We start from the raw sequence: 11,780 nt of genomic DNA, 5'->3' as shown, positions 1-11,780 counted from the left end.
TTATTTCATTTTGGATCGTGTTCATTCCACTCTGGATAAATCACGCTCGGATCTATCGAGTGATTTTAATAGTGGTTGGATGACAAGTATGAACGTGTAACATTGCCGCGTTATTGTTTTTGTACGCGTTGTGTTTTGCACTGCGCATGCGCGTGACCCAAATCAACTAATTACAACTCGCCACCTCAAGCTGGCGCCGACGAAAAACGCCGAAGTTAAAATGTGCACCAGTCAAACATGCACCAGCCACAAGAAGTTTGTTGGGGAAAAAAAAAAGATCGCTAACGTCGCACATTACTGGTCGTACTTGGAGTTATTCTGAAAGAACTCATTTCTAATGCGCTGCAAAGTGGACGAAACGAAGTGCCACCGGTTGATGTCTTTTGAACACGAGCCGTCAAACTTGAAAAGCATATTGTGGTAAGATCAAAGTTTATTCATAAAGGGCTGTATAAGGTGGGACTCTTGGAGACTCAAGACAAATGTTTAATTTAATGCTATAGCTTATGTGCTAGCGCTATCTAATAGTACATGTTCAAAGTTTTCTGTGTAGTTACTTTACAAGACCTGCGATGGTTTGCAACAGGCTGTGAGTGATATTTGAAATGCAAATGTGAATTCATATCTATAATAGCTATTTGACGTTAAAGATGCAACATTTGTAAATAAGATTCCCTTTGATCCGTTTTGTCGCTCACACATACCAAGTTTGCGATGACACGTTTAAATTGGACTTTTTGCACTCAAACTTTGGTCGTTAATACAAGTACAAAATCTTATGGTGGGGTGGATTAATCTGGTTAATTATTATTCCACGAACGTGAGATTTAATCGGAAAAACAAATTTGTACTATCAGCGCACATGAAAATGTTGAAAAGAAAACGTTTGGCTTGACTTCCGCTCCAATAATTTTCCCCATCTTTGTATTACTCCTGTACTTTAGTTTTAAACCATTAATTTTTTAAAATTCAATTAAAAGCTTGTGTCGTTCAAATGTTTCTAACATTTGTTAAATTCCCACTACTTCTCTTCTTCTCCTTGAGTAAGGTAGTGTTGCGTCGTTCTTGAATGATTCGTTCAAAAAGAACGAATCTTTTCAGTGAACGCGAGTTCCTCAAATGATTCGTTCTTTTCGCATTACATTTGAGCTCGGGAACGCGCATTTCGTCAATCAATGCAAACGACCAATCAGCAGCCAGTGTCAGATGGAGGAGAGATTTTACTGAGTGACATTTACAAGTTCGCAACGTGCATGTTCACCTTCAAATAGCACAGCCTATGTAGTTTGAGTGTAAACGTTCATCTCTGCTGTCTCATTAGCTGTTAGCGTAGCCGCGCATTATTACTTTTAGCGTTTGCATAATGTGACATTTTGGTCGTGACGCATTCTATGACGAAGTTATTTGTGGCCAAAGCCTTACCAAGAGGCTAAAAAAGAGCAAATGGAGCATGTGCATCAACTAGTTTCCTGGTAATGAATGCGTCAGGCCTCGAGTGAACTGGGTTAGCGTGTTTTTTTTTTTTTTTTGGCTTGCCCGCTGTGCTGTACTGCTCCACATCTGAGGGGGGAAAAATCAAGAAAATTCTAGTGAGCTTCCAGTTGGCCCGCAGGCAAGAATCGTGTAAATTGTCGTGTTAGTCATAATGTGCAAAGATTACGTCCTTTCCTCAAAAGCATTTCTAGGCATCCGTGCTTGTCCTTCGCCACGAGAAAGTCTTTTTATTTATCTACTGATTTATTTTCCAGTCTTGTGGTGTTTGGCGTGAAGAGATTAAAACGTCTCATCTCGGATGAAATGGAGATATATGGAAAATGGATGCAAATGAGGAGAGCGAGCGACTGACGCCAGAGGTGACTTGTTTTGACGCGCCGTGAGACTGACACATTTATTAAACTTGTGTTTTCTCCTTCAAAACACTTGTTTGCTTTTCTGAATTGTGACTTCCTCTTCTGAATGTTTTTTTTTTCTTGAAGAAAGTTCTTTTTGGCACATATGGAGATGTTCTACTGATTTGAATCAATCTTGTGCTGATTTGTTAGTTTGGGCTTCAGGAACGTCGCTGACTGTTTTGGAATATCTGCGTATATTCATTTAAAACCTTGAATTCTGTTCTTTTCGCCACACTTTCCTTTAAATTTGTTATTTTCACCTTTGATTTTGTTGGAATTTCCTCGAATAATGTCTTGTCAGATTTCATACTGTTGCTTTCTTTTGACTTTTTCCTCAGTTCTTTTCTGACTCAGTGTTCATAGCTTGAAGCAATTTTCTCTTGAACGCTTATTTTTTGTTCTTTTCTCCATTGTTTGAAAATGTTCTCCTAAAATAGTTTTTCTTGTCGTGTCGTCTTCGTTCTTGTTTTTCCCTTTCAAATTGTTCCTCATTTAAGTCTTTAAATGCGTTGTTTTCCTCGCAGATTTTTCTGCAAATTCAGTTTTCTCAATTTTGTGTTCTCTTGTTACCTGTATGTGTTTTCTGTTGCTCTCCTTAATTCAGTTCTTTTATGCTTTAAAATGTTCTTTGTAAAAGCATTTTTAAAAAATATATTTTTTTCCTCTTAATTTCGTTGTTTTCTCATTCTTGTTTTCTGTCAAAACGTTCCTCCTTTTAAAAGTTATTCATTTTTCCCTTTAAAGGAAAAAAAGACAGAAAGCAGGTTGTCAGAGGAAAACAAGTCTTTATTCAGACGCTTGGCTCTGATCACTTCCTCACTCCAAAGCTTAAATATGTTACTTGTAGTTCCCTTAAATAATGAGAAGCGTTTGATGCAGGCATGGCGCCACAAAGAGCGCCAAACGACGTCCACTCGTTTGTCGCCGTCAATCCTCAATTGGACATGGAGAGGTAGATGTCGCTCGCATTTGACTTCCTGCTGTTGTCCTCGTCGTCCCTGAATTACCATTCGTGTTTTAGTATGACAGATTGATGTTTGTTCTTCCTTCCGTTAGTGTCCGTTTGTCTTTTGAACACGTTGCAGTTTGGGAGTGTGTGACCAGCGCTACCCTTTTGAAGCGTTTATTAAAAAATAAAATAAAATTCAAAACTGCTTCCAACTGGCTGTCCAGGAAGCGTCATCAGATGTCCTTGTGCTGCTCTTGGAAGGACGCTTTGATGGCCAGCAGAGCGGCGACCATGCGATGTCCGCTCACTTTGCGGTGCCAGGCCGGGGAGCGCCCCCTACAGGATAACACGATGTAAGTGACGAGTTTTCGTACAAGCTTCCTGCAAGTCAAGAACTCTTTAAGATGCACATTTTTTTCTTCATTAATTTATCTTTTGAGGCCTAAAACAACACATTGGTGTTTGAAAGGGGATCCAAAGTGTGTACCTGGTGTCGGTGCGGCACAAATGCGTGAGGCGGGTCTTGCCAGCGGCGACTGCGGGCTCCAGCAGGTAGAGACACGCGTGCGTGAGCACTCGGACGCCTTCTGGTGGCATGTGCGGGTGCTGCGTAGACACGGACGACAAGTAGAGCGGGCCGCAAGTCGCCTCCGACTGCCACGTCCTACAAACGACGACATTTTTGACATTACATAAAATAAATATAATATGTAATATTTATCATCCATCCATGCTGCAGCCAATCTTGGCTATTTTCGGGCAGTACGCGGGGGACACCCTGAACTGGTTGCCAGCCAATCGCAGGGCACACAAAGACGAACAACCATCCGCTCTCACAATCACACCTAGGGGCATTTTAGAGTGTCCAATCAAACTGCTTTGCATGTTTTTGGAATGTGGGAGGAAACCGGAGCATCTGGAGAAAACCCAAACAAGAAGGTTTGCTAAGGTTTTAAACTAGGGAAGTAGGGTTTCAAATTTGGGTTGAGAACTTGAGATATTCTAATAGGCCTTTTCCCAGAACACTATCGTCATTCCCAACCGATCTAACCTAAAATCTTCCTTTTGTCATTTTTGTAAGATAAAATGGATCCAAGAGAATCGAGTTCTCGTTCTTGTAATTTGACAGTGGCATCAGCGACTCAAACGTCTTTATGTGTCGTGTAAATGCGGTCGGACGCTTCCCTTTCGTCTGATTTGTGCGTTACGAAAAAAAAAAAAGTATCAGCCTGACTCAGAGGTAACGCAGAGTTCACTTGCATGCTGACAAAAACCACGAGCGGATGACAAAGGCAAACACACACGCTGTCAAACCTCATCTGACTCCAGGCTGGGATTAAATATTCATCAGCCTCATTCACGCCAAAAAAAAAAAACACGCCCTCTCTCAGACTTGAAATCAGACTTTCATTTTTTAGAGGCCTTTTATAAATTGGATATATTTTTTTTTTTTTACCTGAGCAGCAGGTGCTCCCGCGGCAGGCAGGAGGCGAGGCCGGCGTCGTGGCCCCGGACGACGTATCGGTAGACGTGGGCGTGCTCGCCAATCGTCTGGACAACGGCACCCTGCCGCGAGGCCGCGGCCCACAGCCGCTCTTCCCCGAGGAGACGGCGCAGCAAAACCTCCTGGCTGGCGTCCACTTCCACCGAGACGCGCCACGTCCACAGCGGGCAGTCCGACCACGTCTGTCGACACAAAAGCACAAAACAACATTCCCTACGTTGGCATCTTAAACTGTAAAAATGACACAAACTTTCATCCAAATACAAAAGTAAAGTGAATTGAGGAGCTTCACGTCAATAAAAGTAGTGCTTCGCTGCCATCTTATAAAGTCCTGGTTCCGAGGAGCTATGTTGAAGTGGATTGCTTAATTTAGACAAAAATAGTGCTTTGCCGCCATATTGTGGCATTAATTTCACCAAAAGATGGATTTGATACAATCTTGTCAAGGAACTATGCTTAAATGAGTTTTATTTGGACAAAAGTAGAGCTTTGTCACCATCTGGGCGCTAAGGAACCACGTTGAAGTGAGTTTCGATGTATCCAGTCATCATGACAAAAGTTCTGCTTTGTTGCTTGTCGTTGAAGTGACTTGAGAAGTTTCATTCCAATAAAAGCAGTGCTTAGGAGCTATTTTGAAGTCCTTTGGATGAGTTTCATTTTTCACCTCAGCAGTGATCTGCAGATACCTTAAACTAGCTACTTGTAGCGAAATGCAGTTCAAGCTAATTGTTAAAAATGCCGCTAGCTTAGTAGCTCAGATTTAAGATCAGTTAAAACGAAGCTCTGTGTCCTGTAAATTTCATTTCAAACGTATTAACTGCATATAAATGGACAGTACATAGCTTAAAGCAGCTAAAAAAGGTAGAGGTGTTGAAAAAGCCAAGTGTACACGACATCAAAGTTTCCAGCGCTAGCAATTTGTCTAAATGACCTTTTTGACAGCCAGCGAGACATGTTGAGGAGCGGCGCACGTCTCCCAGCCTGGACTTTTGTCCCGGGCTTCCTTGATGAGGAGTTGCGTATTCTGCTGGAGCTTCCTCGCCTTCTCCTCCAGTTGGTCCCCGGTCGTCTCATCGGTCGGCGCGACAGAGCTCAGATTCAGAGCCGGCCAAAACGCCGGAATCTAGACGAGATGAAAATTGAAGTTTGCAAGAAATGTTCCGGGAAGGTTGATGATGCGTTGGCGGCTACCTCAAAAAGTCTCGGCGCTTCGCTGATCATGTTGGCCAGGCCCTGCGTGGCGGCCAAATTCTCGCTCAGGTCGCGCTGGTCCGGGCGGCCCAGGCTGTATTTCCTGTGACTCGATCTGCAGCGACGACACACAGGAAGAAAAAAAAAAGCAGCAGTGTGAGTTTTAATCTTGAGTCAAGTTTGAGCAAAAGATGCCGACTGGAATGTGATGTGGTTGTCGGTGAAATATTTCAGACAGTTTTTCTTCAAAATATTACGGACAATTTAGTTTCATTACCCATCGAGACTCATTTGGATTTAATTCATGCAAAATCATTTATTTTATCATCAAATGATGACTTGACATACTGTCATATTTTATTTTCATTCTGCATAAAATTCAGATTTTATTACATTTTCATTATCAAAATTCCAATTTTTTAATTTTAACATTTAATCTAAAATACAAATTCCATCTCATCAAATTACAACCTTACTCTTGTAAAATTTCTTTTTTTCATAAAATTATGAAATGATTTAGATTAAAATGGCAACTTTTTTGTTTTAATATTAGGACTTTTTATAGTTATGAAATCACAAACAGTGCTTTATTTTGCCATTAATATGAATATTGTTTCTTTTTAAATAAATTTATGACTTCTTTCCTCAAACGATTATAATTTTATTCATGAACGTATTCTTTTCTGATAAGATTAGGACTGAGATTACTTTGCCCTAAAAAAAATATAAAATAATTAAAATTAAACATTAATTTTCAAACTATGACTTTTTATATAAAATACCAAATTAATAGGATAACTTTTTTGTAATCAAAAAAAAAATTCAATGTAGAAATATATTTTAAATCCTTTTACAAACTACGTTTTTTTTCTCATGAAATATTTACCTTTATAACTTCTGGGAAATTATGATTTTTTTTTCAAATTTTAATAGATTTTTCTCACAAAATTAAACCTTTTTCCCCCACTGGACTGGACAAGAAATAAAACATCACTATTCCCTGTAATCAATTTGACTTACATTAGCTTTCCTAAACTTATGATTTGAAAAAACAAAAACAAAACATGAACTGTTTTGGATGGCAGTGTAACGCGTCTCTGAGGTGACCTGTTGGCGCCGGCGTCCCTCTTGAGCGCGTTGAGGTGGAAGAGCGACGGCGCGAGGCACACGGCGACATTGGTGGGCGTCATGTGGTTGTCGTCCACGCAGGCCACCACGTCGCGGAGGAAGAAGAGCAACGTCCGCAGCGCCTCGCGGTTCTCGTCCGGCAGCAGCAAGATGGCCGCCTGGACCGCCAGCAGCTGCTGATCTTTGGGGAAATCTGCAGACATCCGACCAGCGCGCCACACGTTAGAACTTGCAGCATTCGAAGAAAACAACAAAACTTTCTGATAAAATTTGGTTTGGGCCGTCACATAATCTTAAAAAATAGGAATGACATTTGTGTCAATTTATTTAAGGCTTTCTTTTATATTTCAGAATTTTCATTCATTTTTTTTTCATTGAGCTATTTTTAATGAGTTTTTTTCTTTTGGGGTGATATTCCCCGCCCATCCCTTTTCCTTCAAATGATGCTCACATTGGTAAATGTGTAGGAAGCACTCGCAGAGCTTGAAGGTGAAGATGGGCTCGGGCAGGTCCCGGAAGTACTGCTTCACCAAGTCGGCCACGTCGAAAGCCGACTGGCCGTCGTAAGAGACGCCGTCGGGGTCGGACTCCAGCATCTCGCGCAAGTACTGGATCCGAGACTTCAAGCCCGACTTGCGAAAAAGCCCCACCTGAAATCCCGCTCAAAGGTTATTGACTTGATGGATTGCAGCTTCAACTTGAGGACGGTGCAGAAGCGTCACCTGGTCCAAACATCGCGTCCGGAGGTAAACGAGCGCTTTGAGGATGCCGGGAGGGAGAGGCTCGCCTGTTTGCTGCACGTTGACGAGCAGAGGAAGACCGAAAAGCCGCTTGGGCTCGGCGGACGACGTCTTGGCCTTCCTCGCCATCGGCTTGGGAACGCTCCTGCGGAAGGAAGTTCATTTCTTAAAATTCAAAAACATTTTTTTCCTTTAAAAAACAAAAACTACTGCTTTGTAAAATGTTTTTTTTAGTTTGATTTTATGCTTGTAAACTTTGTAATATTTTGTCAATTTTATTTTCTTGGATAATAATTTTTGCAATTGTAGTCCTTTTTTTATTCATGTAAAATTCACTTTTTTGGTTGTTGAATTCGGAAATTTCTCTTGGCTTTATTCTAACTTTGTGGCTCCTAATATTTCCGCCGCATGAAATGCTGACTTATTGCGGCCTTGCTCGTCCTCGAGAACGCTCCTGCGAGGCCACGCAGACGACGATCTGATTTTTTTCATGATTTAAAATTTTTGGGGAGGCCATCAAACAGCTTGGACGCACAGGAAACGGTCTCAATCCTCAACACGGCCCAATGGGTTTCCTTTGAAGGAAGAGCCAAATGAACATTTCTTTTCTTTTGTGTCCCCGATGGTTGAATATGCGCAGCCTGAAAAAAAAAAAAAACATGCAGGCTCAGGAAATCATGGACGAGGATCAAAGGCTGCGACATTTCAGGACATTTTGGGGGTTGTTTTTTTTCGTCTCACTAATGACTCTCTTGCTCGGCTCGTCATCCTGTTTCTATGAGAGCCTTCCAGCTCCTTTTTCATGTGACCGCCGTCATTTCCGGAGAATCCGAGAGCGCCTCTTGAAAGCAAAGCGGAATCAAGAGCCTCCGCCCAGAATCAGCTGTTTTCCTAAAAAGACAATTTGAGCATTTGGGGCTTTTTTTTCCCGCTGCAATCTCGCTACTATTTTTATTTTTTTTTTATTCTAAGCACTTCTGAAGCGATTTACAGAACACACATGCCCACAATCGGGCTGACTTTGAATGGCAAAGGTATTTCCTTGAAGGTTTTAGAATTGATGATGTCTTTGTTAACGTTTGGCTCGTGACGCCCTTTGAAACTCTGATTTAGTAACGCTTTGCTAGAATGCAAATGAGTCCATGTACACTAAATCTTACGGTGTACATTTGCTGTCCTCTGAAAATAACTCAACACAGGAGACGTTAATTGCGAAGCCGCTGGCACCAAAAGTGAGAAGACTGCCGAGTGAAAATGTCTGAATTGTGCTCAGCGTCAATATTTTGCGGCCACCGTTATATTCAATCACCTCCTTAATGGTTGACCAGAGCCTCTTGGGTCACCAAAGAAATAGAATAAAATATTTGCATAAAATGTCAGCTGCATTCTCACTTTTTGTGACATACTGCACCACATTAGTAAGAACACGGGCCATTGTTTTTTCAATTTTCAACATCGGCATGTGCTTTAATCAGAGCTGGATTAAAAAAAATAAATAAAAAAAAATACAGCTCGTCTAAATGAGGGATTAACTCACAATTTGCTGAATTGAATTCTGGCGCTCTCAACTAAAATGAAGATGACATACATCTAATATTCCGAGTCAATAATTCATTTCTTCTTAAGAAAATATCACTCAGGAAAATAAGAGGTAAAAAAAATAAATAAATAAAATGAAAAAACAGCTTCAGATTATTTATTTATTATTTAACCTTGTTACAATTCGTAGTCTCCACAGTGCAATTTTTCAAAAGTTTCTCTCTTGAAAACCCCCCCCCAAAAAAACAAAAAAAAAAACAAACATGTTACTAGTTTGACTAATTATACAGTCTGCACCTTAGCCATGAATAATAGACGACTTTTTAAAACAGGCTGCCTGAAATATTGACCCTTTTTGCCCACGCACCAGCAAATACTGTAGCAAGACAATTCCGTTTGGTTTCTCATCATCCGAGATGAGCACTTACCAGCTCCAACCTTGCTTGCTGGATGGCGAGTGTTTGTCCATCAGGGCGGTGAGCTTGAGCAGGGCCAGCTTCTGAAGGAGAGCCAACTGGGAGACCGACTGGTTTTCCACGCCCGGACTGGCTGGCAAAGAGGGAAGGCTCTGCTCGCTGGACCAGTGCAGCTGCTGGCTCACGCGGCTGGAAAAAAAAAGATGACAAAATGCCAGTAAGACTTTTTTTTAAGAAGAAGAAGAGAATGTATGCCTGTTTATGTGTCTTCAAGTTGAACTTGTGAGAAGACTTATTATTACTGAACTTACCGTCCGTGCTAATGCTTGTCATCTTGCGTTTAGCTGGTCGACTCTTATTATATAGTTTGGTTGAACATTTAGGTGTTTAAATACACAACGTCACGTAAAAAAATGTAATGGGTGAATTTGTGACCAGCAAACCATAATCAGGCAGAAGTTTGCTATGATATTGAAAGAACATTAATAGTAAATCACATTTCAAGTAAAACCCAATCACAAAACGGACTGAGCCGCATTGTGGTGTCTTAGAGGAATTTCCGGTTCCTCACCTGCTCTTGTCTTGCGGCGATCTGGTTTTGGACTCGTCTTCGCTCACCGACGACTTTTCGCAGCTCTCCTCCTCCTCGTCCTCCTCTGAATGCTGCACCTCCAGGTGGATGTGGCTCGGGGAGGAAGGGCAGGGCGAGGCGGCGGAGGAGCCGTTGGCGGGTGAGTCGTGGGAGCAGGAGGAAGTCGAAGAAGAGGCGGAAGAGGAATCTCGCTGACAGTCGTCTTCGGATAAACTCTCGGTCCAGGTGGAGACCAGTTGCTGCAGGTCATTGATCCTTTCCAAAACGGTGTCCAGGGCAGAGAAAACATCCTCGCCTCCCAACAGTCGAGATACCTGACAAACAGTCAAGAAAAAACAAAATGGAAACATCCGCATGGAGAAGCAGGTAGGTAGCACTGCAGTATCTAAAAAAAAAAAGAAAAATCCATATAACAGGACAGAACTTAATTAACGGCGACACAGTACCCACCTCGTCCCCCATCCTCTCCGGACCGCTGCCAACTTGGCTTTCAGACAGCTGCCGGTCGTCCGGCACGTTGTCGTAGACGCTCAGCCGGTGGTCCGGCGGACTCGGCGAGGTGTCGAGCGAGGACGCGCCGCGGCAGCCACTGCGTCGTTTTTGGTAACCGTGGAAGCTGCCCGTCCTCCAGTTTACAGAAGATTGATCCATGAGGGGGGGCAGGAGGGCGTGCTTGTGGGCGAGCGAGGTCGGAAAGGTGCCCGGTTTGTGGCCATGGGGGATGTGGAAGAGCAGACTTTCATGGTTCAGAATGTTGTTGTTGTTATTGTTGACCTGCTCTTTGTAGTCCTGAGAGAATAAATAAGGAATGAAATCACATTGATGAAATTATTTTTATCCAAAACCCACAAAAGCTCTCCTTCAACATAAAATGACAGGTGTCAGAGAATGGATGCTTGTGGGACACTTCACGGAATATTGGATTATTTCCAAGCATCGTTTTGTACCGACCGTGGTGTTTGTTTGGTTGTTGTTGTAGCGGGTCACTCCCTCGGCCATTTCGGTGCGTTTGCAGTTACTTCGGACACGCGTGACCGGGCTGGGCGTGCTGACCGTGCTGCTGCTCTCTGAGTGGCTGTTACTGCTGCTGCTGCTCATGGCGTGCGGCGACGAAGGTGATGAAGATGCACGGCTAGGAATAAGCATACCAAAAAAGAAAAAAGTTTAGCTTGCAGAGATTTAAAAAAAAAAAAAAAAAAAAAACAGTGGCTCTTGAAAGGAGCCCTGAGGAACACCACATCACCTTGTCTCAGTGCCAAAGCAGATAAGCAATTCAATAATTCTCACCTGGAGGGGCCTCGGGCTATCCCGGCCAGATTTACATGGCTCCTCGGTGCAGAAAGGAGACCGGTTGTTCCTCTCAACCTCAGTTTCTCCATCTTTCTCAGCAGGCTGGTCCCCTTTTTGCGGGGCGGTTTGTCTTCCAGACTCATGGACGACCCTCCGCCACTTCCACCTCCAGGTGACGGGGGTCCGCTGAACGAGATGTCGAGGGACGGAGTCTTGTTGGTGGAGGAGCAGCGCGACGAGCAGCGGCTCATGGCTTGCTCGTCCGTCGGGCTTCTGTTCGGGTCGCCGCCTTCTTTCGGACTCTTTCGGTTTTGGCGTTCGCTCTCAGTGCTGCTTGAACTGTGAATGGAGCAGACGTCGTGGCGCTCATCCCCGTGGTCACACAAAGAGACGTCCTGAGGGGAGTCGGAGGTGTCAGTTAAGCGGAGAAATTCCGTCGAGGAGTTCAGGCGCCGCCATTGTCGCATCCGCCTGTCGTGGGTCCACCTGGGGCTGATGGCGTAGAAATGGTCTTCGATCAAGTCCTCATCGCTCTGAAA

The 11,780-nt window shown here is 43.2% G+C and overlaps 1 protein-coding gene and 1 long non-coding RNA gene across 6 annotated transcripts in view; one reads left to right on the top strand and one right to left on the bottom strand.

The window, feature by feature from the left end:
- The first annotated feature begins 175 nt into the window (after positions 1–175).
- Positions 176–4,242, top strand: LOC148320441 (uncharacterized). The gene is made up of 4 exons (XR_015839637.1): positions 176–420; positions 1,749–1,853; positions 3,066–3,194; positions 3,282–4,242. It is a non-coding gene; the product is annotated as an uncharacterized LOC148320441 (long non-coding RNA).
- LOC148320440 (rho GTPase-activating protein 7) overlaps positions 2,665–11,780 on the bottom strand; it is a 36,685-nt gene continuing 27,569 nt past the window's right edge. For 3 of the 5 annotated variants that reach the window (XM_088280201.1, XM_088280200.1, XM_088280199.1), the window contains 13 exons: positions 11,239–11,774; positions 10,903–11,083; positions 10,402–10,740; positions 9,931–10,265; positions 9,372–9,548; positions 7,387–7,549; positions 7,116–7,314; positions 6,644–6,857; positions 5,537–5,651; positions 5,277–5,468; positions 4,298–4,527; positions 3,329–3,505; positions 2,667–3,177 (listed from right to left, as the gene is read on the bottom strand). In XM_088280201.1, coding sequence (XP_088136327.1) covers positions 3,075–3,177; positions 3,329–3,505; positions 4,298–4,527; positions 5,277–5,468; positions 5,537–5,651; positions 6,644–6,857; positions 7,116–7,314; positions 7,387–7,549; positions 9,372–9,548; positions 9,931–10,265; positions 10,402–10,740; positions 10,903–11,083; positions 11,239–11,774 — 2,961 coding nt within the window. In that variant the 3' untranslated portion in view covers positions 2,667–3,074. Of the gene's footprint in view, positions 3,178–3,328; positions 3,506–4,297; positions 4,528–5,276; positions 5,469–5,536; positions 5,652–6,643; positions 6,858–7,115; positions 7,315–7,386; positions 7,550–9,371; positions 9,549–9,930; positions 10,266–10,401; positions 10,741–10,902; positions 11,084–11,238; positions 11,775–11,780 lie in introns of all 5 variants that reach the window. The other 2 variants (XM_088280198.1, XM_088280202.1) reach the window with 2 other exon arrangements.

Source organism: Idiotropiscis lumnitzeri, chromosome 17 (genome assembly GCF_059441095.1).
Source record: "Idiotropiscis lumnitzeri isolate Australia: NSW breed Sydney's pygmy pipehorse chromosome 17, RoL_Ilum_1.0, whole genome shotgun sequence".
Lineage (NCBI taxonomy): Eukaryota > Metazoa > Chordata > Actinopteri > Syngnathiformes > Syngnathidae > Idiotropiscis > Idiotropiscis lumnitzeri.
The sequence above is the reverse complement of the archived record's forward strand: the minus strand, read 5'-3'. Positions and strand labels throughout refer to the sequence as shown.